Source organism: Rhinatrema bivittatum, chromosome 6 (genome assembly GCF_901001135.1).
Source record: "Rhinatrema bivittatum chromosome 6, aRhiBiv1.1, whole genome shotgun sequence".
In the NCBI taxonomy this organism is placed as follows: domain Eukaryota; kingdom Metazoa; phylum Chordata; class Amphibia; order Gymnophiona; family Rhinatrematidae; genus Rhinatrema; species Rhinatrema bivittatum.
Genome location: NC_042620.1, coordinates 217,675,665 through 217,701,705, shown reverse-complemented (window position 1 = coordinate 217,701,705; position 26,041 = coordinate 217,675,665). Strand labels below are relative to the sequence as shown.

General features: G+C 38.2%; 1 protein-coding gene across 3 annotated transcripts; it reads right to left on the bottom strand.

Moving 5' to 3' along the window:
- Positions 1-1,391: 1,391 nt before the first annotated feature.
- On the bottom strand, positions 1,392-18,704 carry POU3F4 (POU class 3 homeobox 4). 3 transcript variants are annotated; one of them, XM_029606553.1, is made up of 2 exons: positions 17,267-18,704; positions 1,392-1,690 (listed from the first exon to the last, which is right to left on the bottom strand). In XM_029606553.1, exon 1 carries the CDS (start codon positions 18,655-18,657, stop codon positions 17,572-17,574), a length of 1,086 nt encoding a protein of 361 aa, XP_029462413.1. In that variant the 5' UTR covers positions 18,658-18,704; the 3' UTR covers positions 1,392-1,690; positions 17,267-17,571. The 3 variants fall into 3 exon arrangements, with proteins under 3 accessions (XP_029462413.1, XP_029462414.1, XP_029462415.1); XM_029606554.1 differs by having other exon boundaries at positions 17,800-18,704; XM_029606555.1 differs by lacking the exon at positions 1,392-1,690 and having other exon boundaries at positions 17,267-17,333; positions 17,800-18,704.
- Between the last annotated feature and the right edge of the window lie 7,337 nt (positions 18,705-26,041).

Sequence of the window (26,041 nt, the reverse complement as noted above, 5' to 3'; positions counted from 1 at the left end):
AGGCCCTAATGCAAAATGGTAAATGACCCTGTTAGCTGGACAAATCCCTTTGAATATCGACCTCGAAGAAAATAAGTCAAACTTAATGCAAGAGCCACACACAACAATTGATACATTGACTCTTTAACATAGAGGACAGAAGTAACTGCTTCTAAGTTGCTAAGGTGCATAAATATTACACATGCTACAAGAAATAATTTCTCTATCTGTATCTTTCCTGCATCCACTTACATATGTGATGATGCACGCTGCAACTTGCTCTCTCTCTCTGTGATGATATACACTGTAAGTCTCTCACAGAGAAGGTGAGCTTTTTCTTGCAACTAGGTAGCAACTCAAACCACAGCTAGGCACAGTAGTGTGACTCTAGAAGCATACTTTCCTTTCTCCTGTAAACTATTTTTTTCTAATTTTTTTCTTTCACTATATGTTTTGAAGCAAAGAGCTTTATAATCTCTGCCTTCTCTTTCTGAGATCCAACAGAAGTATAGTGTAGAAAATAGTATTCAAAGTCCTCATTGTTTCACTGTCATCTAAATAAAATGATAAAAGTCATGACATGCGGCTGTGAGCTCTGATAGGTTGGTTAAAAAAATGCTGAAACATGATTGGCCTTGTTCTTTCTTGTTCAATCCCCAACTAGCTCCATTCTATCTACCTTGGAGTACCAAAAGTTAAGTTATTTGCTTTCCCCATAGACTTAAGAACATTAGAAGAAAAGAAATGTCATACTGGGTTAAACCCAAGGAACATCAAGCCCAGCATGCTGTCTACAACAGCAGCTATTCTAATACAGATCACAAGTACCCTGTAAAATACCAAAGTATAGGTTAAACTGAGGTACTCAAACCGATTCTTGGGGCCCACACAGCCAGTCAGCTTTTCAGGGTATCCCTAATGAATATGCATGAAAAATATCTGCAGACATAAATGCAAATAAATCTCATGCATACTCTTTAGGGATATTCTGAAAACCTGACTGGCTGGGGGTGGGGGGCAAAGCCTGGTTTGAGCACCCCTGGCTTAAATCCTTCTTGTTCATAATCAGGGATAAGCAATGGCTTTCCCAAGTCTACATGGCTCATTTTGGCTTATGAATTTTTCCTTGAGGAATGTGTCTAAACTCTTTCAAACCCAACTATGCTAATTGCTTTCTCTACATTTTTGGTAACACAGTGTGCATTGAGTGAAAACAAATAGTTTCTCTGATTTGTTCTAAATGTGCTATATATTATTTATTTATTTAAAATCATTTATTCATTGCTTTACTGATAAAAAATATCTCTAAGCGATGTACAACATTTATTTATTTATTTATTTATTTATTTATTTAACACTTTTTTATACCGACCTTCATAGTAATAACCATATCGGATCGGTTTACATTTAACAAGGGTATAACTGTAGCATAACTGAAGAAAATTAAACAAAAGGAAATGAATAAGGCAAGTTACATTCAACAAGGGTAAGGAACTTGGAAGCTTATATAGCTGGAAGGAAGTAAAGGTGGAAATAATTAAGATATACAATGGAGGATACGGGTTAAAGCTTAAGAGTGCTTTAACCTAGAGGTGCTCTAGTCATCGTTCATGAAGATCAAGGCCATCGTCCAAGTAAGAGAAAGGGCAACTAGTGATTGTCTGGGGAATCCCCGAAAGCTTGGTGAAAGAGCCACGTCTTGAGTTTTTTTCTGAAAGTTAAAAGACAGGGTTCCAATCTGAGGTCTGAAGGAATATTATTATTAACATAAAACAACATAAGCAAATAACACTATAACACACAACAATATACAGAATCAACTGCTTTTCTTGATGTTTCCAAACTACCTTATATGCATGCCAAGAATTAGATGTTAAGAGCTGTTGACATTAACCACATTTTTATTTGTTTCTGGAGCCTCAATAGATCATTTTTGTCCCTCAATTCAAGTGAGAGACTGTTCCACAGACAAGGGATAGCAGCTGAAAAAGACCTATTTTGCAACTGCAGGTGACGAAAATCCTTAGCTTTAGGAGACTGTAAAAGAAGTTTCTTGACCAATCACAAATTTCTACCTGCCTCATACCACCTTAATCTCCCTTTTAAATGCAGAGGACATATCCCTCACAGCATCTTAAATACCAGCACCAGATTTTTTTAATTTGCAACATGCATTCACAGGCAGCCAATGTAAATCCCATAATAAAGGGACAGCAGAAGTCCTTCTAAACCTGCCAGTGACAATATGCACTGTAGAATTCTGAATTAATTACAACTTATGAGTCAATTTCATAGAGAGATTTTTAGGCAACAATTTTTAATGCTGACAAATCCAAGTAAGGTCTAAGCAGCCTTACCATTTTCCTCTTTATAAAGATGTTCTATGCTATATGCATAGTGTGACTCTCCATACTCAAATGAAAATCCATCACAATCTTCAATGTTCTCACCTCTTCCTTAGGTACTAAATCATACCCATTTAAATTTAGTAGTTTTAGCTTCATGGAGTGTACCCTACTTATGGGAAAGGGTAAATAACCATTCCCTATTTACCCATTCCACCCCTTTCATAATTTTATAGACTTTAATCATATCTCCTCACAGCCATCTTTTCTCCAGGCTTTAGAGACCTAACCTATTTAGCCTTTACCTATAGGGGAAGCCGTCCATCCCCTTTATTATTTTTGTTACCCTTCTCTGAACCTTTCCTAGTTCCACTATATCTTTTTTGTGATGGACTGACGAAAACTACACACACTACTCAAGGTGCAGTAGTATCATGGAGCGATATAAAAGAAGCATTATGATATCTTCCATTTTATTTTACATTCTTTTCCTATTACCCAGCTTTATATTGATTTGTTTGACCACTGCCATACACTGAGCCAAGGATTTCAAAGTATTGCCTACAGTGACTCTAAGATCCTTTTCCTAGGTGGTAACATCTAGTACAGAACCCAGTAGTCTGTACCTATAGTTTGGATTATTCTTCCCTATATGCATCACTTTGCACTTATCCACATTGAATTTCATCTGCCATTTAAATGCCCAGCTTCCCAGTCTTACAGTCTTCTTGCAGTTTCTCACAATCAATTTGTGATAATTTTATATCATCTGCGAATTTGATCATCTCAATCATCGCTTTCTTTTTCAGATAATTTATAAATATATGTTCATTCATTTTTATTAGTAGCCAATCAAGAAAATCAACCGTTATAAATTGCAATGAGCAGGAGAAAAAAAACCCCATGCAATATCAATATTTGCTCCAATAACAATTTTAAAAAAATGAATGTTATACAATTAATCCTAACTATAATATTATTCTCTCCCTTCTTTTTCATTTTATGTTCTATTTCAAAAAATAATAAAAGTAGGAATTAATATAAAAACTAATTGTTGTGTCTGTGGACCCTTGGGGTGAGGCAAGATTGGCTCTACCTGGTACCTGCAGGGAAGAGGTCAGGCAAAGATTGTAGGCAGACAGCAAGTAGATATGTCGAAGTCTGGGCAAGGGTCAGAGGCAGGAAGCGGTCAGGTATATCCAGAGTTCAAGCAGAGGTCAAACCAGGTATCCATCTGAGGGAGAAGAAAAGGTTAGGATAGGGCCGGGGCGGGGTGGGGCGGACAGGCAAGGTAAGAGCAGGTCAGGCAGGTGAGGACCAGGGCAAGCAGAGATGAAGCCTGGAACAGGCTGAAGACGAAGACTGGAACAGACTTGGGAAGCAACACCCACTACACTCGGTAGCTGAACCTGTGGCTGAGGCAGTGAAGGGAGGACGAGAGGGCTCTCTACAAAGCTGAATGTGTGAGGTTGTCAGGTGGTGCTGAGGTGCTTTTCCTGCTGCAGGCCCTTTAAGAACGGTAGCTGGCGAAATTCCGCCACGTGGAGAGGAAGCGAGACAGGCCCAAGCGGGGGAGGGGACTGCGGCGGTTCACAGGAGAAGCCCGTGGACTGTCAAACGCAGCACTAATGGATTCCCTTCCCCCCCCCCCCCCGAACCCCACCCCTAATTTTCTCCAAAAGAAATAAAAGGGTAACATATCTCAAATTATTTTTTTGTGAATTCTTAATAATATAAATGCTAATCATTACCATAAATAAGAACTTGGAACTTACAGTCTATTTATTTAAATATTAACTATCACTATTAATGATTTAAATAAAAAATTTACTCATTTTATTTTTCATTGGATAACTATTAAATATCATATTGCGAGTTTTATTTGGTAGCGTATTAATATAGGATTGCCATATTTGTTCAAATTTCTCCCAGCTGTCTTCTTTTCCAGATAAACGTTCCATTACCGTCATCTGATGTAGTTGTATTCTCCCCATTGTTCGATTAGGTGCTGTATCATCCAGTCATTTGCAGTATATGCATTTTCTAGCTATTAGAAGACATTTCTGAAGGAAAAGGTTAACATTTTTCCTTAGGAAAATGTTTATCTGGTATTCCTAATATACAGAGTTGTATTGATTTAATGAATGTAAACTTAACCATTGTACTTAACTCGTGCATAATGTGGTCCCAAAACTCCTCTATCTTAGTGCGCATCCAATACAATGGATATACGTGCCCTTATTTTTTAAACATTTGGGACATTTATCAGACTTGGTTAAGCTTGCTTTAACTGCTTGAACAGGGGGTATATATATAGTATATTCTGTGCATCATCTTAAATTGTATCACTCTCAAGGCTATATTCTCAGTCAAAGTTTTCATTTTTTAAAAACTCAAATCCAAAGTAAGGGCCACTACTTCTGTACCTCCGTACTTGCATCAACCTGCCACTTAACTGTACTTTTATCCAAAGTATTTACTGATTGTAAATTACAAAATAATCTTATAAGCTATATAAAATGTCAGTCCTTTTGAACAAGGAAGCATAATTGATTGGTCAAAGGAATTGACTGCAAATGCATTTTTGCTAATCCCCAAAACTGAATTCAAATAATGTCTAATCTGTAGAAAAGCAAAAATATCACAATTCTCTAAACAAAATTTACTTTTCAGATCTTGAAATATACAAATAATGTGTCCATTAGCGAAGAAAAAAATTTTCACTAATATCAGTCCATGCTTTCTCCATTTGCTAAATATTTTGTTAGAAAGGTCTGCCTCGAATTCAGAATTACCTTGCAGAGGCAGGAAAATTGAATAGTTAGGCAGTAGTCCCACCATTTTCCATGCTGTAAACCAAGCTCATCTGATGGACTCAATCAATAAATTGTTTTTTTATTAAATCTGGAAAAAGATATTTTACTTTTGCATGGATAACATAGCTAAGAGATAAAGGACTCACATTTAACATTCAATATTTGTGACACTATATATTGACGTTCCCAAAAGCCAATCTGTAGCATGCCTCATCAGACATGCTATGTTATATTTTCTGATAGCAGGAACAAATAGGTCTCCCTCACTATAAGGCAATGTTGAAGTTATCATTTCCTTTTCAAATAAACTTGGACATAACTTTATTAATTTTTGTATATCAGTCGTACGTATTGTCAATGGTAACAATTGTAATAAATAAAGTCATTTAGGTAACAACATCATTTTAATTAGCTGTATATGCCCTGTGAGTGTTACTGAAAGATTCTGCCAACTTGTTAAAAGATTTTCCAACTTCTTAATAGCAGAAAGAATATTAAGGCCATAAATTGCTCCCAAGTCTTTTGAAATGTTAACCCCCAAATATTTAATAGATCTTTTAGCCCACTGAAATGGAAAAAAATCTATCCATCCTTTATCCAGTGTCCAAATTAGACCCAGGACTATTGACTTATCTATATTTACTTTAAAACCAGAAAACTTGCCAAAGTTCTCCAACACTGTCATAATCGTTTGAAGAGAATGTTTAAGGTTAGGAATAAATAAAAGCAATTCTATGTAAGCATATCATCTGCCAAAGCAGTTAATTTAATCTCCTCCTTACCTATAATAATACTTTGAAACTCAGGTGAACTAAGCAATTTCCTTGCCAAGGATTCTAAAGTTAAATTAAAAAGCAAAGGAGAAAATGGACTACCTTGCCTTGTTCCTCTAGATATAGGAAATTCCTCTGTTATCAGACCATTTACTAGCATTCCAGCCTTGGGATTATTATAAAGCATTTTAATTCTGTCCATTATTTGGCCTGATATACCAAATTTGCCCAGAGTATACATCAAGCAGTTCTATTAGACTCTATTAAAAGCCTTTTCTGGCATATATACTAATCTACAAATATTTAATTTTGGTTGCTGCAAAGATTCTATAGCCATGTGAGGCAGCATCCCTAGTGTCCTCTTGTGAACATGTGCAGGACCAGGCTGAGAACATGATCCCCCTTTAAATCCCCTAGAGGGAGAACGCCTATGGGCGGAACCCTGCAGGCCAGGAGGTTCTTGGAAGGCATTTCCAGTACAGTGGAGGATAAATTGCTGTGCCAGAGGGGAGAGGATGGGCCCCGTGGATCTGGGATCAGGATCTCCAAGTGCTGTCTGAGAGTGGGAGCTCCAGACCTCTCTCTGGGAGAGGGTAAGCAGACTTCTGGGAAGTGCCTAAGGATCTGTGAAGGTAAGCAGACTACTGGGAAGTGCCTAAGAATTATTGTGAAGGTGGGAAGACTTCTGGGAAGTGCCTAGTGTTTAACTTACTGAGAGTGGAAAACAGGAAGACTTCTGGGAAGTGCCTTATTAGCTGATACTAGAGAGCAGTCTTTGTGTTTGCAACTGTGCTTGCCAATCCTGGCCCTATTAAGTGTGGCACTGTAAATAAATGCATTGCAGTAACAACAGAGTCTGAGTGTGATTCCTCTGGATGTGTCCAAGTCCTTGAATGCTAGAGTGCCATGTACTGTATCCTCGTGGGATACCTCTAAGTAAGGCACAGAGGGAGGAACTAGTCTTCAGAAGAAAAGACTGAGGTAAGGAATTTATTTGTTTTTCTGATCAGCGCTGCTGAGGGAGGGTTTGGCTCTGGGAGCACACTGCAGAAGGCAGCTGGAGCCGCTGGGTAGCTCTGGGGACATACAGAATGAAAAGGAAAAGTTTGTTGAGAAGAGAAGCAAGATTGTTGGATAAGTTGTTTGAGAGTGTGACTTGGGAAGCACACTACAGAAGGCAGTTGGTCTGGTGGAGCTCTGGGAGCACACAGAAGGAAGACAGAAAAGGTTGTTTGAAAAAGGAAAAGTTTGGTTAATTGGGCTACCTGCCAGAAGTGTTGCAGAAGTGAACCCTTGGGCCAAGGTGAGATTGGCGCTACCCACAAGGAGGAGCCTTGCAGGTCCTCACCATCAGTAGGAGGAGCTGATGGGAGCAGAGGCCCAACAGGAACGTCACCAATACCAGCCCTTGTTTCACTTAGGTTAAGCCCTCGGGAGCCGGGGCTGACTGGATTTAAGCGCAGGCCTCTGAGGAGAGAAGAATCCATCACAGAAGATGACAAAGGCCAGCAGGAAGAAGACAGAGTCAGTCCATGCAGAAGTCAGGGCAGGCAGCAGGCAACAGAGATGAAAGGAGACCAAGATCAAGGCGGGCAGTGAACAATGTGACCAAGAAGCAGTCCAAGGTCAGGGCAGGCAGTATGCAACATGGTAAAGAAGCAGTCTGAGGTTAAGCTAGGAATCCAGATGAAGACAAGCCGAAGGTCTGAGCCAGAGTCAAGCCGAGGAGACAATCCACTAACAGGAGACACTGAAGATAGATGAAGACCATAGGACGAGGACTTAGGAATTCCAAAGCCATGGGGAGGTTGCAGGAACATGAAGACAAGACATTGGAAAGAAGTCAGGATCAGGAACTAGGAACAGCATAGCAAACAGCTATTCCAAAGAGTTTGACCTATTGCCAAGGCATCTGAGGCAGGGCAGAGCAGGCCTTAAATAGCAGAAGGTCTGTGATGACATCCAGAGGCGCCGCAGTGGTTTTCCCTCCTTGGGCCCTTTAAAAGAGCCCAAGCTGCGTGCGTGCGCCTAGGAATGCCCTGCTTAGCTGAGTGGCGTCCCTAGCGCAGAATGCTCGGACTGTGTGGCAGCCTGCCTCATTTTCGTTCAGGGGCCAGCCATGGTGTCACCTGCCCCCCCTCGGCCCAGGATATCAGGTAAGAGCGGCCGGTCACAGATCGGAACCGTGACCAACAAAATGCAACAGTATCCCCTCCTCTAATCCTCTGACCCCAAGGGGCTTGGGTTTCTTGGGATGTAAAGCGTGGAACGCCTTCAGGAGACTTTTTCCAAGATGTTCGAGGCAGGCTCCCATGTATTCTCCTCTGGGTCATACCCCTCCCAGGAGATCATTTATTCCCACCTCTTGTTCCGTCGTCAAATGTCCAGTATTCTCATTCACTTGGTAGATCTGGTTTTCTTCGGTGGACACCTCTTGGGGTCATGGTACCTTCTGGGATGGCCATGTGAGGACTAAGGACTTGAGGAGAGAGACATGGAAGACATTGATTCCTATAGAGGTGGGTAGGCACAGTTGATAGGTAATGGGCCCCACCTGATGGAAACAGGGAATGGCCCGATGTAGCGAGGTGCAAGCCTTAAGCATTCTAAGACGATATGGCAGGTACTCATTGCCCCTAGGTCAGTGAACATCCATTGCCTTTTTTGGCTCATAGAATGGCTTTTTGAAGCATCTCTTCCATATGAATCCAGAGTTCTTTGAGTTCCTGAGCAGTTAGTTGAGCTGCTGGGGAAGGGACGGATAATGGGTCTGGCAGTGGAGGAGAAGGCTGTCTTCTGTACACAATTTGGAAAGGCAATGATCCTATTGCAGAGCTACTATAATAATTATGAGAGAATTCTGCCCTCAGAAGAAGGGCAGCTCAAATATCCTGATGATCATTGGCATATGCCCTCAGGGAGGCTTTCAAGGTCCGGTTGGTCCACTTTGACTGGCCATTGGCTTGTGGATGGTAGGCAGTATAATCCAATGTGATGTTGAATTTACGGCAAAGAGAGCACAAGTATTAAGCAGTAAACTAAGTGGCCCAATCTGAGATATATTTTTGGGCAAGCCATGCAGGCGAAAAATACGGTTGGTAAACAGCTGGGCCAGTTCAGGTGCAGAGGAAAGGCCAGGAAGGAGAACAAAGTGAGCTATCTTTGAGAATCTGTCGAGAACGACCCAAATAGTGCTGCAGCCTTTGTGGAGGACCCATCTGTCCTCCACAAAGTAGGTGGACAGATGGGTCCAGGGCTCCCTGGGGGCTGGCTATGGCTGTAACAGCTCCCAGGGTCTGCCACCAATGTTTTTTGCTGTGTGCAGATAGGGCAAGAGTCCACATAGACCCTGACATCTCTTTGCATCTGGGGCCACCAGTAATACTGCTGGAGCAGCAAGAGAGTCCAAGCCCTCCCAGAGTGACCTGCAACATGGTAGTTGTGGGACCATTCCAAAACTTTCTCTCAGAGCCGGCGAGGCACAAGCATCTTCCCTGGAGGGACGGTCTTAGAAGAGGCCAGAGGATCCGGGCTAGATTGATAATGTTCCTGGGGGGATCAGGCGTGTCTTATACCTCAAAAGATCAGGAGAGAGCATCTGCCCGGGCGTTCTTAGATGCAGGCCGGTATCTCACTTCAAAGTCAAAACACGCAAAGAGCAGGGACCAGTGGGCTTGGCGTGCATTCAGACATTGTGCATGGTGAAGGTGTTCCAAGTTCTTGAGGTTGGTGTATATTGTAATCCGGTGTTGTACACCTTTCAACCTCTGTCGCCATTCCTCAAGCGCCAGTTTGATGGCCAGCAACTCCCTGTCTCCAATTCCATTGTTTCGTTTGGTGGAAGAGAATTTTCGTGAGAAGAAGGAGCAGGGGCGGAGAACCCTCTTACTGGAATGCTGGCTCAACATAGCCCCCCCATGCCTAAGGAGGAGGCATCGACTTGTAAGATGAATGGACATGTGGGATCCAGATGATGGAGGCACAGCTCCTGGACAGGGATAGGGGGTAGAGAGGAAAAGGCCAATATTTCTCTGCTAGCCACAATACTCTTCACTGTTGAGACAGAGGGAGGGGGTAGGAGGCTGATGGATTTTGCACAACAGCGCCCCTGGTGGATGGTGCTTATGACCAAGGCCATATCAGCTATAGTCTAGCTACAGCTGTGGTATACAGAGTGATATTTTTTGCTCTTCAGATTTCATTTAAGTCAAGAAAATCTTGACATTTTAAACTCATTTAGGGTCAGTGTATTAAAATAATTTTAACATTTTGTATCTATGGAAAAAATGCTTAGTACATCTAGCCTGACAATTACAGAAGTTCAGACTGCTCTTGAGTCCTTTTTATTTGAGAGTAGTTTTATCTCTAAGTGCTGGTACTTTGTTTTCAGTAGTTAGATAAGTTCTGCTGCACTGGCAACTGGTGTAGGTAAAACCCATCAACAGAAGGTGATACGCTGTCTGTCAACAACAGAATACCCAGTTCTGTGCATATGAAGTTGTTTAACCTTTGATTTGGTTATTTATACATATTTTGTGTCTGAATAATCCTGGAATCTTGAGATCTAGGAGTTGGGTAGACTGTATGGCAGCCCTTTTACCTCTCTTTTGTATAGAAGCTGTGAAGCTAGCAATGTGATTTCTTATGAAACTTGTCTTTAAAGAATGATCTCTGGAACTCAGGAAAACAATATCAATAGTTCTAAGGTGTGCTAAATATCAAAGCAACCTGTTTTAATATGAACACTAAATAGGCAGCAAGGTTTTGTAAATAATATTCAAAATAAATTATTTTTCCTATTATAACACCTGTATTTTACAGTGCTATAAACCTACAGAATTGTCTTTAGAGTGCATTGATGCCTAAGTTCCTGATAAAATATAATCAATGTGCATGTGATTTTTTTTAAATATTACAATAAAGTGAATATTCCAAATAGAAAATACAGTTGAATACCACCAATTTTTATCTTTGAACCACTTGGCTATAGAGACTTTTTCCATCTTAATTCTGGACAGTATAGGCAATTTCTGTTATTATTGTTGTTTTCATGTTGTAATATTCTTCTATGACATGACATGCAATTATGTTTTTAATTTTACTACAATAATTACTTTCATTCTTTGCATCTTTGGCTTTCTTTCCATCACCTGCTGGTGGAATTTCAATTGGGTTAACTGTAGCATTGTAGAGTAGATCACAAGTTATTCTTTGTAAGAGACACTAATCCCTTAATGCAAATAGGACCACAAAAACTGAATAGAGAGGTTCTCAACACCTCTAATTTTGCATGTTGACTTGATTGTGGAAGTGGACAAAAAAAATTTTGCTTGAATATGAAATCATTAGAAATTATTTTTTTTTCTTTGCCATTAATTTGTTTTTCTTCCTTTACTAATCTGGCGATTGACTGCCTTTGCTCAGTATCTGCTCTCTTTGTTCTACTGTTATGAAGTCATTGTCCCAATTACCTTACAAACCTTGTCGTTCATCCATTGCTATTTTTTCTACCTTGATCACTTTTTCCTTCAACCTCTCCAGCTGGTATTAGTTTCTGTACACCATTATGTCTCACTAATTAGTTGAAGCAGGCTGCTTTCCATTTTCCAGCACCTAGAACTGACTAATTCTATTTTCTTGGCCCATTAATAGAAAAGACCCTCATTTGTCCAAATTTGTCTTGCTTTACTACTAATTAACTTACACTATCCTTCAGAGTAGTCATACTTTCAAGGCCTCCATTTTTTCCTATTACTGTACTCTTGTTCCAGTTTTCTGAGCCATGAAATAGTTTGGTGTAAACATAGCAATTGCCAACAAGCAAACTAATAAGCAAAAATGTTAATTTTTTTGTCTTTTGCAAAAAATAAATAAATAAATAAATATGTGCAAAATGTAAAATATTTTTAACAGCAAATGGAAAAGAATGGACCGATTTAAAAAAGCAGCTTGTATCTTGGAAAAATATATTTCTGCTTTAAATGAAACAATCAGATAAGTAAAACTGAACTAATATGCGATAATTTTGAATAATAGCATGAAAAGCAAACTACTTACAGAACAGCTTAAAAATGTGTTTCATAAATATAGTATAATATGTAAGCAGTTACAATAAATCTGATACCACACTTTTAAGATGAATAGCTTCTATTTCATTGCAACTCCTTCCTTTTCTCATTCCACATCTCCATCCACCCCTTTGCTGACACACTGCTAGAGAAAATGTTCTCACCGGCTTGTGAAAGCAAGGTTCTTGATGATCTTTGATGAGTATAATTATTAATCAGGTAAGGAAAGTTTATTACACTGTACAGAATAATTCCATGACTGATTCTTACTTTGATGAACTGATTGTAAATATCTTTGTGCCCATCCCACATATACTCTCGCTCCCTGCTGGTTCCTCCTGAAGTAGTGATGGTTGATTTGAACTAACCAAAGCCTGTTCAAAATGTATTCTTATAATTGGATTCTATTTTATTGTGTACATTTGTATGCAGATACTGAGGGCCAGACAGAAATGAGAAAAACCCTTTAGTGCATTTGGCCTTAGGTAAATGTGGCACCAGTCATGCCTACTTTTCCATTTTTCGCCCTGCTAACCAAAAGGGTGCACACAAAAAAGAAATATTGTGTTTGTACAATAACACCAGTGCTTTGCATGGTTTCATAGTAACTTACAGATTCTTTGTTGAATACCTTAAAAGTGTAGGTTTCTTTTTAAATAACATGACAGACAGTACTGTGCATGCACTAATGAAAGATGCAATGCATTTATCTTAGTTTGGCTGTCTTCTGATGACATGAAAATCCATGCAGTTTGCTCACAGACTCTCTAGTGGCCTCAGGTACTAAGGATTACAATGCATCCCATAGGAAGAAAATGAAAGAGAACCCTTGTTGGAGTATATTTAGCTTACCAAGAACTCATTCAGTCTCTTCCTAAATGGTAAACATCTTTTGTTTGGTATTTTGCCAATGCAGAAAGTATGATAATATTTTGTAGAGGGGAAAGGAAACCATGTTCATTATTTTTTTTAATGCATTGCTATATTATATAGGTATTAGATGTCAATATCGTCTTGTAGTCTATAGGTTTAGACACTATAGATGGTAATAAGAATTGAAAAGGTGGGTATTAAAATACACTGCAATGCAGTGGGATTTCGAAAGTCAGTGACCAGAAATATAAAACATTTTAAAAATCGTTTCCTTTTATAAGGGGACATTCTAATAATCCCTTTTTCTGTTTGTATATTCCAGAGATAATCTTGGAGCTCAGGTTAGAAAGGCATGGGATCTAGCAGGTTCCTAGACATCCTGTGTCATTTGACGTATTCAAATACCTCATATCATTGCAATTTTGTTGTTCTGTAAACTGGTGATACAGATTAGGCTTTTTAGTTTCAGCCTATTAGAAATGATTAACTGTACTGGTTCCATCTGAGCATTCCAATGCCTGTTCACCGGGGACAAAATACTAAAGAGCTCAGTGAAACTGTTTCAAGCTTTGCCGTCCAAGCCAGGAGGAGCAGCAACTGTGCCTGAACATCCAGTTCCATTCTCTTCCTCCTCCTCCTCCTCTTCTTTTTCCCCATCCTTTATAAGTCAATTTGTATGTGTGTGAAGTATGTATGTGTGGTACTGGAGGGAGCTACTGCTATAATAATTGTGCAGAAATGAAAGAAGATGGGAGGGATAACGGAAACAAAAGCTTCATTCATAATTTTACTTATTTATATCAATATGAACTTGTCATATTCAGCATTACTGTTTGTTAGAATAGCATTTTTTTTAATCAAAAGCCTCTCCAAAACTCATTACAGTGTTTATACTGACCTATGGCTAGCCGTATGTGGATGGACGTTTTCTATACTCACAGAATAGGCAAAAAAAAAAAAAAAAAAATCTTTGATTAATAGGACCCTTTGGGTTTTATACTAGTTTTTCCTCTGTTACAGGAGACATTAGCAGAAAATCTAAACCTCATCAATACCTTTGTTACAAACTCAAGCACTGTACAATCCATGGGCCCTATAGGTATTCATGAAGAACGTTTGTCTAGGCACAAATAGGAAGAACCCCTCTTCTGGATTCCAAAATGTAAGCATGTTTGTTTAATAAATGTATGGGGTTTTTTTTTATCTAGGTATTCATTTGCAGCTGTAGTGATTGAACAAATAATCGAGTAAAAGTATGCTAGGAGAAGTAAGAATTAAAAATGCAATTAAAAGTGCATTTTTTTTCCTAGTAAAAATATGAAAAAAATACAAAGCATTAAAAATGAATACAATTGTATTTTAAATAGTTAAATATGTTCGTTTTAGTTCTTACTGCTTTCGACATCTCTACACACCTGAAAGTTTAAAACGTTCAAAATATTAAATTCTAGGTAGACATACATACAATAACTGATTCCTTCTGATTTCTGGATAGCTGGGCGATAAGATTTAATAAATTATTTCAATATATTTATTATATATATATATAGCTTATTAATATCTGGATAATAATATACATAAAATAAGTACTATTTCCATTCAATCAAGTCATTAAAATAACCAGTTCCTCCTTTTTTTCTGGGGGAAGGGGTTGCTTTAATCTTGGGATCCTATTTTCCAAAAAAAAATTTTCCCCATAGATAGAATATAGGAGAAAACCTGTGGAGAACAAGATTCCTAAAAACCCAAAGTCTGTCTTCTGGCTTGGTTTTACCTTCTAGTAATGCCAGTTTGAGACTGCCCTGTAAATAAAAACATATGCTTGATATAGTCGCGCGTGCCCGCGCTCGCGCGCGCGCGCGCACACACACACACAACAACATAATTTTAAAGTTTGTAATCTTATACAACATCCAGAGTTTAATGCTAAAATAAGTATTAAAGTTCAGATGATGCAAAAGAGAATTTAAAATATGTTGGCTTAAGATTTTCAAAAATACTGTTTTTGATTATAGTCCACGGTAATAATGCTTCTTAGCTTTTTAAAACATTTTAAGAGAATAAATATTTTAAAAACCAACCAGTATTAAAAAAAAAATATGTAAAATTTATGGAATGAGCCAAAAGAAGACTTATTCATATTATCTGGAATGTTCTACAGTTTATTTTAATTTGTCCAGTTACACACCACACAATTAGGCAACATTTTGTAAAAATGTTTATTTAAACCGTGTTCTTTAACTACAAATAAAATATTGCGTCAATATAAACCCCTTAACTAAAACTGGTTAACAATCAAACGTTACAGCGAATTTTCTTTTTTTTTTTTTTACACCCATTTCATTTTTCAAACATTTTTAACCATAATGCAGAATTTATTGAAAATAAATAATCGTTGGCAACTGGAATAGGCAATTTGAATAAAATAGTTGAAAAAAGCAACCTTTAATGAAAATAGCGTTTATTATACATCAGTTACTAAATGAATAAACTAAATGATCTTTCTTTAAATTAATAACGTCAAAAAACGTTTAATATACAAAACTGTACAATTATAAAGTTGGCAGAAATATCTAGGTTCTGAGTGTCGAGATTTAGCGCTTAAACCGAAAATAACCTTGGAAAAATATAAATGTCAAATGACAAAAAAGCTAATAGTGGAAAGAGAGTGCAATGTGGAATGTAGGTTTGATTCTCTGAGCAGCAGTCAGTTCCATGGATGCAAAGCAACGGAGCTTAAAGGGCCTGGAACAGAGCTCCAGCGCTGCCAAGTGCTTAAAGGGTCTACTCCATCTTAGCTAAAACGAAACGTCTGCGCGAGTCCCATTGTTTCAGTCGATATGTGTTTCCTGTTTTACACCTCCTCTGTGTGTGCGTGTGTCTGTTTCATAAATACGTGCACACACATAGGCACACATATACACACACACGTATAGGTAAATGTGGTTTTGTTATTGTACAAGACACCGTATGTGCAGTGCACATGTACACCGATAACCAGAACATGTAGGGAATATATATAATGGATAATGGCGTAGCCTTTTCTGAAAGTGTAGCCATACATCAACCACTGTATATTGTTATGTACCTACATTATAAGGTATGTGTGTGTCTGGAGAGAGAGAGAGAGGGAGAGAGAGAGAGAGAGAGAGGAGATAATTTTACATACACACACTGTCTGTGTGTGTGTGTGTGTGTGTTTATATACATATTATAAATATATCTACATACACACACACTGTGATTGTATGTGTGCATATAAATATATCATATATATATATGTGTGTGTGTATATACATATATATACTGTGTGTATACACATATATATGATATATTTATATGCACACCGTTTGTGTGTATATATATCTATATATACAGACACACACAGGTACACACACACACAGGTACATTATATATACATATTTTTCTAGATGCGTGAGTGTGTGTGTGTATATATATATATATATATATATACACCCCCACACACACATCTATATTTATATACACAGACACATCCATATACATACATATAGATAGGTCAGATAGATAGATAGATAGATAGATTGATAGAAAGATGTGTGTGTGCGTGTGTACAGACACACTGTAGTCAATAGAATTCAGCCTTTTAGGTGTATTATGCCTTTATGGTTATAATATTAGTCTTACTCTTCAATAAAATAAAAACTCAGATAATCTTTGAATTTGAGACCAATATATGTTCACCAGGAATCAATTCAGGGACTTGCAGAATTCATTAAGACATTTTTTCAATGTTGAAACTATAATTACATCCAAAATGGTTTCCGATGCAATGTACAAATTAAAGGTGTTTTACTACAGACCGTCTCCGCCTGACAATCTTCAAAATTCAAACAACGTTTTATCTTCAAGGGGGGGAAAATCCAGGGAAAAAAAATAAAATGAGCACTCTCCGTTTCGCAATTGCTCAGGTTTTATGCTAGTATGGCCGAAATGCTAGGAGATTATCGCAAAATGTCACTGCAGAGAGAGCAAAGAAGAGATATGCAGAATCGTGTGGGAAAAGTTTAACACGCTAACACTTTATGTGTAGCCATTATGTTTGCATGGTATGGAAGCTGAGACCTGGATAAAGAAATACCATGTTCTGCTTTATAGTATCCGCAGCGTTAGAAACACGTAAGAACTCACATATAGCCTTGTTTTCATGAAAAATGATTACACATGTTCCCTTTTCGGCTAAAGTAACACATTATATGGAAAGAAATCAATATGTTGACCGATTAAAAAGATACAAATTATATCCACAAATATTGTGTACAGGTCGTAGTAAAACACCTCGGACATTAAATACGCCATATAGCTAAAAAAAAAAAAAAATAATAATAATTATAATAATGGCAAAACTAGTCCATTGTAAGACAGAGATTCACCTGAAATACAGCTGATATAACCAAGGCGCTGGAAGGTTATTCATAGGCACACATCTGTATTTTCTTCCTAGTGGAGATCAAAAACAAACCTTTGCTTTATAGTAAACAATATGTATTTATCAGCGAGTAATATTGCCAGATGGTGGAGTGCTGTGCTCCTGTTTAGTCTTCGGTTTTTTTTGTGTTTTATTATTATTATTATTATTATTATTATTATTATTTGTGTTTGTTTTCCGCCAGAATATAAATTAAAACCCTCTAAAATCCGTGCTCTCGGCAGTCCCGACTGTGAGCGCAGCCTATAGTCAAAGATCGTGACAAGATGTGTCTGTTTTCACGTTATGAGAATAAACCTCGTGCTGTTGCTGATCCCCTGGTGGAGTCATTCTTTTCTCTTTTTGTCTTCTATTACAAAACCAGACACGGACCACTTCTTTTTCTAACTGTAGGCTGTCTGCCAAAGAAGAGATCTCTTGGGCTGCAGGTTTGGGACATTTAAGAAAATGCGTTTCCAGGACCCCTTTGACACTCACCTCGATGGAGGTTCTCTTCTTTCGTTTCCTGCCCTGGGCTGCAATTTTATCAATGCTCGTAGGGCTACCTGTGGACGAATCTGCTTCTTCCAACCACTTGTTTAATAGTGGTTTCAGTTTGCACATGTTCTTAAAACTGAGCTGCAAGGCTTCAAACCTGCAGATGGTAGTCTGAGAGAAAACGTTGCCATACAGGGTCCCTAGTGCTAAACCAACATCTGCCTGCGTGAATCCCAACTTGATTCTTCTTTGTTTGAACTGCTTTGCAAACTGTTCCAATTCATCTGATGTCGGCGTCTCCTCGTCAGAGTGATCCTGACAGTGATGGGCTCCTATATCTCCATGATCTGTGGTATCCCGCAGCACAGGGTGCAAGCTTTGTGCCGTGGCTGAGGGTGGAGGTGGTGTTAGACCCCCGTGGTCTAACATGCCACTGACAGTGAAGCCAGGTTGTGAGTAGACGTTAATAGGCTGTCCACTTGAGGTTATCGATGAGTTATGAGCTGGACTGGCTCCCCATGCATTTGGATGATTTGTATGGGGCGAATGGTGGGTAACGTGAGGCGACCTGTGATGAATGATGGCGCCAAGCTGCAGGTCTTCTCTTCCTGGTTTCACATCCTGCTGGTCCAAGGGACTGCCGGGCATAGCCGATGACCAGGGATTCCCGTCACTTAAACTGGTCACCCAGTGGTGTCCGAGAGGATGTCCATTGCTAGGAATTCCCTGCAGGTAATCACTTTGGAGAAGTTTTTGGGGGTTCCTGAAGGGGCTTCCTTGCTGCATACCCGCAGAGTCTGCATGGACCAAGGAGCTGGAACTGAGAATGCTGTAGGGATTAGATGCAGCTGTGGCCATGGCTGGTGTAGATCCCCTACTAGTTATAATGTGGCAAAGGGAGCAGCTTCAGCCTTTGACATCTACCAGGCAAGGGAACCAAATCGGCAGTGGATAGTTAGTGACATTCTCCCTAGCCAATGGCAAAAGCTTCTTCGTCGAGAAGCTTTACCTTCTACCAATAGAGTAAACGTAGGCGGGACCGCTTGCCAAATTAGGTTTGTGAGACCCAGGAGTTAAGCGATTCTAAAGCAGGAAGTGAATCAATCTTGGCTCTCCATTGGTTAGTGCGAGCAAGCTGGCCGCAGTTCTTTTAACTCTTTTCAATCCCAACTGCACGTCAAGGTTTGTTTTTTTTTTTTTTTGTAATGTCCCATTATGAGAAAAGGAAAGTATGACACTGCACGGTTTAAAACTGTAATGATTATGATTAATTCCTAGTACAGCAAAATTACATGTAGAGGCTAAATATCTGCAACCAAGATTAATTAGCTTCAATATTATTTATTGGCGTAATCTAAGCCTCCCAGTAATGTAAATATGAAGACAATTAAGGTATGATAAAACATACAATTACTATACATGTTCCTACTTACTCGCATGTTTTGAAATTAGCATTTTCTTTTTGCCAAGTAAGTTACAGAACTTTTTTTTTTTTATTTTAGCAACATTTGTTTTAAAGGTAGAATAATGAAAATCTATCCTATTAAACTGAAAAAAAAAAAGACCTTGAAGAACAAGTTTACACTCTGTCACAATAGCAAACAGTTGCGATTTATTTTAATATGTATCCTGAGAAAGGTAGCAGTCATTTATTAGAAAATATGTTCTCATAACCAACCACCTGGTTCAATTTAGGTTGTGCCTTACTCCAGCTAAATGTAATTTCAGGTCAGTATCACCACTGCTTCTAAGGCATACAAAAGCGTTCCCCCCTCTGGAAGTCACTCTTCAGAAGAAAGAAACTAGCTCAAATGTGTTATGACAACTTATCTGATGATTTTACACCTTAAGCAGACATTTTTCCTATTCAGAAAACAAAGATTTCCCGAGATCCATTTAATCATGCACGTGCTAATGTTTGCAATTGTGAGCAATAGTCGAGAGAATGTATGTATCTATGAGAAAGCTAAAGGAATGAAACAATCAGCCTTAGTATAGCATACTAAGAGTTTTCAATCGATTAGTCTATGAAAGAAAGCCTAAACATAATTATTGTTATTCTTATTAATTATGAAGAAGGCATTATTGCGGAATGCAGGTATATTTGCGTTAATGGTGAAGAAGGAAATACTTTTTCTGCAAATGTTCTATCAATTTGTGCTTTTTAAATTCGAATCTGCAAGTGCAGTGATTAAAATCCCTGCTCAGCATTTCCTTTATTCATTTTTTTCATACACAAAACAGAAATGCATAAATGGAAGTAGGTTACATTTGCTGCACTGGCCAAGATGAGAAAATTAAATACCTAATACCTTAGAAAATCCCCGAAGTTAAAAAATGACCTTTCCCTGCATAATTTTGGAGGTAACCTGACTGCGTAATTATATTTGCACTTATAGAAGACTGCATCAGAGTTCCCTTATTGGTTTGAAATTCCATTAAATATATTGCAAGAGCTCCTAGGTTAAGCTTGATTTAAATTTGCATACATTTTCATATATTTAGCAGAAATAAAAGAAGGCTTGCAGCTACCAGAAAGTCATTAAGGCATTAGTTTCTCTAAGAAGACAGATCTGAAGAAAATTTAAGGAAATGGAAAAAAAAAACCCAAAGCAAAATAAACCTCAAAACCAGGTGAGCTTACGATCATTTCATAATATCTATACCACATCTATTTCCTCATGTTTTCTCATCAAAACCGAGAACTAACATAAATGGCGAGTATTGGTAATTTTTAAATTGGCTTTTTATAAAATTGAATTTAGGTTGAAATGGCTATTAATTATTTCAAAGATGAGTGCAGTAAGGGTAGCACAAATGGCAACTTATTTATTTCCTAGTTGCATGAAATTATGCTATTACAAAGAAGAGATTATTTTTTTTAAATTTTAAACATGACGATGATCTATTGTAAAAGTTTAGCATTTTTAACCTATGGTATTGATTGTCTGGAACAAGACACGTTTTAAACCCTAGTTAACATTCTTTTTCTGTTGCATGGTTAGCCTAGCATTAATATATTTTAACTATATATATTTATAATATGATAGATACCTAGATATAGATGTAGATATTAAGATTTTAGGTGATATCTGCAAGTAGCTGAGTCCGAAAGTTATTTGGAAGCCTGTTCAGGGTCAATTTGAAGGTCAAAAGAGAACAAGAGAAACATGAGTACAGGAAGATAATAAGTCTTTGTTACCTTTAACTTTATAAGTAAAAAAACAAAACAAAACCCTCCTAATCTCATAATAAAAAATAGCATATTCTAGGAAACTTTAACACCAGTGAAAAAAAGATTTTTCTTTGTATTTATATATTTCAACTAATTGTAATATGGTATATATTATATACCATATATATATATATATATATATATAGTATTACAATTAGTTGAAATATCGTTTTTAACAATAAGTACGTCCTAAAAAATACTTTATGAATGAACACATGTTCATGACTGTTTAGAGAAAGAGCAAATATATATATATATATATAAAAAAAAAACATAACCAAGAGAAGAGGAAAGTGACTTATTCCTTTACCTAGCAGAAACATTCTGGTGTGTGCAGGAAGGTATGATTTTTAAAGGTTATATCTTCCTACAGTTAAATCTTCTCGCTGCTCTAACTAAGCTTGGAGAGGGTTTCTTTAGCTCTCTCCTGTCAGTCTAACTTCCCAAGTGTAACAGATGCCGCTCTCAAGCGGTTCTTTCTGCTGCTTTTCTTTATTCAGCCTCGCATATTTCTCCCCATGATCTGGGTTTCCATAGAGAGAGGAATAAAAGGGGGACCATGGCCACAAATCCCCTGCCCCATTGAGAATAAAAGAACCTTATTCAATAGACGACCCCGTCTGGACATGGGAGAAAAAAAAATAAGTACACGCAAAGCTACTGTTGCAAGAATTGGAGATTTTGTAACTTATTTTTTTTCCAGAGACTGATTCACGCTTAACAAATTTTCTGGATGTAAGATATGCTGTTGAGTTATTGGGTACTGGGTGCCTATTTAAAGGACTAAATCGATGGCCTTAAACTGGTGCATTTTATGATTTTTTTTAATACCAAATGTGTGATATGAATAAGAGCAGGATTCATTCACAATAGGGCAATAAGCCTATACAGGCTTTGGCGAGCTGCAAGAAATTGCTATAGACTGACACTTAGCTTTGAAGTTTAGAAGCTGGAATTGTGTGAGCCTGGCATTAAAGGACGAGACGGGTCCAGCCTTTGGGTCACATGAAGTACATACAACTTTCTTTTTCTTAGTTACTTATTAAATAGAAAGAGGTCTTAGAAGAACTACGAAGGGCTTTGTTTTAATTATTATTATTGCTACTTTTTATATCATGATTTTATTTTTGAAGAATATCTTACAACCAGAGAACGAAGACGAAAATAATTTTCAGACTGCATATTTAACTTGCTAGGAGAAAATAGTATTTTCCAAAGGAACGGGGGATTTTTTTTATTTAACAGCTACTAACACTCATGAAGGTTAAGTTTATTTGCATTACAGGTTTTATTTTATGATTTATTTTTTTTTAAGATTTGTTCACTATTCATCTGGAAGGGAAAAAGAGCCCTAAAAGGCCTTTGTTTTGATTGTGTTTAATACAGCATGAAGCTCCAAGCAGTAAGCTGTCACTCTGTGTCATGACCTATGTCCTGAAAACTTCACCTTCAGCACAAGTTCACTTTGGAAACAGGACAAGTTAGCTGGGGCTTTGTGGGAACAAGTGCACATTTAAAAACAAAATAAATCATAACCGTAAAAAAGTTATCTTTTTTTTTTTAACGCAGACTGCAGGCTTCACTACCCCCCTGTAGGCTGGGATGTTACAGATCTTAGTATGAAACGCAGCTGCCCATCACGTTGCCAGATGTAGCAGACCCCTAGATAAAAACAGCCTTTTTAAATCAGACCCCAGAGCGAGGGATTTTTTTTTTTCAATGAAAAGGAGAGTTTTAGTAGGAGAAATGAAGTAACACCGAGAAAACGTTCCTTTTAACGCCAGGCAATACGTTTCCAAGAAAAATATGTCACTCTATAGTGCCCTCCCCCCCCCCTTCCCCAGAAACCAGAGCGATTTTCTCATAGATGTATTTCATTACTTATACATTAAATGCAACTATTAAAGCTGGGCGTGCTAGAGTAATCGACTAAATCACACAACACTCATGTTAAAAAAAATAAATAAATTTTGCTTTGGTGGAAACTGCTGCCGGATCTCGGAAATAGCGACAATCATTGACCAGGCAAATGCTGGGTGCATTCTGGCTGCAGCACTTCGAAAACAAGAAACAGACCTGCTGCAGCGACTGCGCTCTGAAATCCTTCATTTTCAGCTGCTACTGTATATAACCCACAAACAAGGGCAGACAGCTTTCTGCTAACAATGCCGATCGCATTATTTGGCAGCAAGGTTACCATCGGTTTCCGCAGTTGGGCCCGGTAGTATTTACATGGAGCAGTCCAGAGGGAAAATTTATTAGAGGGAGCCCAGCGTATCCATTTCCCCATCCGAGCAGCCCTGAGAATCATGGGCGTTCTCTAATCTCAGTGAGGTTCCGGGATTCGGAGCCTTATTTCCAACCCCCGAGGCTTTCTTCGTGCTGTTTGTGTGGGGGGAAACTGGTAAAAAGAAGGCCAAAATCATGGCCCTCCAGTTAAAAAACAAACAATCCCCTCCCCCCCCCCCCCCCCCCCCCCCACCTCTTTATTGACAACGCAGATCGAACCAACTTCAATAACTCAGTTGCCAACGTGTAGGCCACGTTTTATATTTTATCCATGAACTGTGAAACCCTTTCATTTATATCTACGTGTATATTATTTTTTTGTCTTCATTTAAATTATGAGAACACTGTTTGTATAACAACACGTAGGAGGTATTTGTTTCATCTGTATTAAACACACGCCCAGACGAATTTAGCATTATTTAATTTTATGCCAGCCGGGTGGCAAAATAAAATACACACATTTATTGCATGTATTATAACAAAAAGTGCCTATAGAATGTCATTAGGGGTTGCAATCTCAGCCTTTACCATATATCTATCTATCTATCTATCTATCTATCTATCTATATATATAGGGCTGGCATCATAGTTGCATGGCATGAATAGATTTATTGTAAAGGCTAAGACAAAAAAAAAACGTTCTTGGAAAGAAAACAAAATCTAGTGAAATTGAAAATACAAAGTCTGACAAGCTTGCACTATTTCTCTACTTTTGCTTTGCTGTTTGCCTGAAAGGACAAAGCAGGCCTCTATTCCTAAACACAACAAATGACTGTTTATTAGTTCGCAACGTCATTTCCAATCAAATTGCATCTCATTCCTGACTAGACCTTGGAGGCTGACAACAGATTATTCAGAATTCACATTGCTGGTCTTGAGTCACAAAAGTGATAGGCCCAAACTTCTAATACCCGTTCTGAACACGTGTAGATTTATTAGGAGGTAAACAAAAATACGTTATGAAAGGTGGTCAGATCCAACTTTTATATATATATATATATATATATATATATTGTTTTTGTTAAGGCATTGGCATTCAAATCAATTAGGTTGTATCATAATTTGGTTTGTTTATTGTACTATAAGAAATACAGATGCTTCCATCACTCTAACCTGAGTCATACCTGCGTTTCTAAATGGTAGGCTTAAACTGCTATCTCCATCCAGTAGGAGAGATTTCGTAAACAACCATCCTTTGCCATATTCATTTGAAAAATTCCAGTTCAGACTTTCTCTTGCTCATAACCTATAGTATACTGTCAAACATTAAAAGGATAGCTTGATCATAAATACACTGACTTTTTTTTTTATATATATTGTTATAGATTTTACAAATGATATTGCAATAGAAAATGGGAGTTACAGACCAGTCACGCACCCTTCTAGGCCAGGACGACCCCTTTATCTTCTGTCTTGTAATGCATACATGAAGAAAAGCAGCAAACTGCTTTGGTGAAATTACGCCTTATTAATGTTTACATTTATTGGTGTAGATGCACATTTAGCATAGCTGCCTGCTCGTATGAACCCTGGCAGAGAAGGAGGAAACGACTAAGATATACGACCAGTGCCTCCATGACGATATTAAGTTCTCCACCTTATTCTAATTTAAGTAAAAAATGAGCGTAGAAGGTCATGCTTTTCTTTTAAATAATTAAAGGACAGTAAGGCAAACGATAAACTTTAGCTGCTGAACGAGTCAAGGAGCAAGATGAGCGGAACAGGAGCTGCACTGCAGCAAGGAGGAAACAGCTCACAGGCTGGGATTCACTCTGCCTCCCCACCAGCGCTTGCATTTAACCGTTTCTGTATCAGAGGAAAGGCTACAGCCGGGTTTTACCTGTCAGTAATTTTAGGATTAGTTTGTGTTCGGCGTTATTAGCAGTTTCGGAAACCATTTCTAGTAGCCTAGGCCAGAATTCACAGGGCCCCCCCCCCCCTTCCCCCCGCCCCCTTAAAAATCCCAAACCGATCACTGGGTCAGAGCCTTCCGTTTTCGAAAAGGAGGTAAAGGGCCATTAAACTCGGTTGGTTTTCTTGTACTCTAGTGGGTTTTTTCCGATAGCGCCGGAGAGACTTCACGCGGGACTCATTCCCCATGGCTGCCAAGCAAATAGTTCCCTTCACTTCCCTTTTTCTCTATTCCTCCCACCCTTCTCGCAAATAGGTTCTGGACTTGTGAGTGGAAAGATATTAATGAACAACATATGTTGGGATGGAAACCAGGGCGGGTATGTGTATAAGATGCACAGGTTACCAAAAAGAAGTAAACAATAGTTTGGTGAAGATATAGCAATCTACTTTCATCAGTTTGTATTAGGTTTTTGGGGGGTTTGGTTGGGGTTTTTTTTTTTTTTTTTTAATAGATTATTTGAAGTCCTGTTCAACTCTGATTTAGAGTCGTGTCTTAATGTTCCCTAAGTGTAAAAAAAAATAAAATAATAAATCCAGTATTTGATATTCCCATTTTACTTTCCACCACTGACGCAAGAGTTTATTTTCAGTTGGAAATTTTTTCCCCCAATAAACAAATCAGAAACGCCCATAAATAAAAGAGGGCAAGGCGGTTCCCGTTTGCTAGTGAAACTTGGATAGCAGGTATATTTTCTTAAGTGTCAAAACTGGAACGTTCCTTATCAGCGGGGCATCTTTTAGGGAAAACATGGAGCTTTATATTTTGGTTCTATATGTTGAAAATGTAACTTCCTAATCTACGGG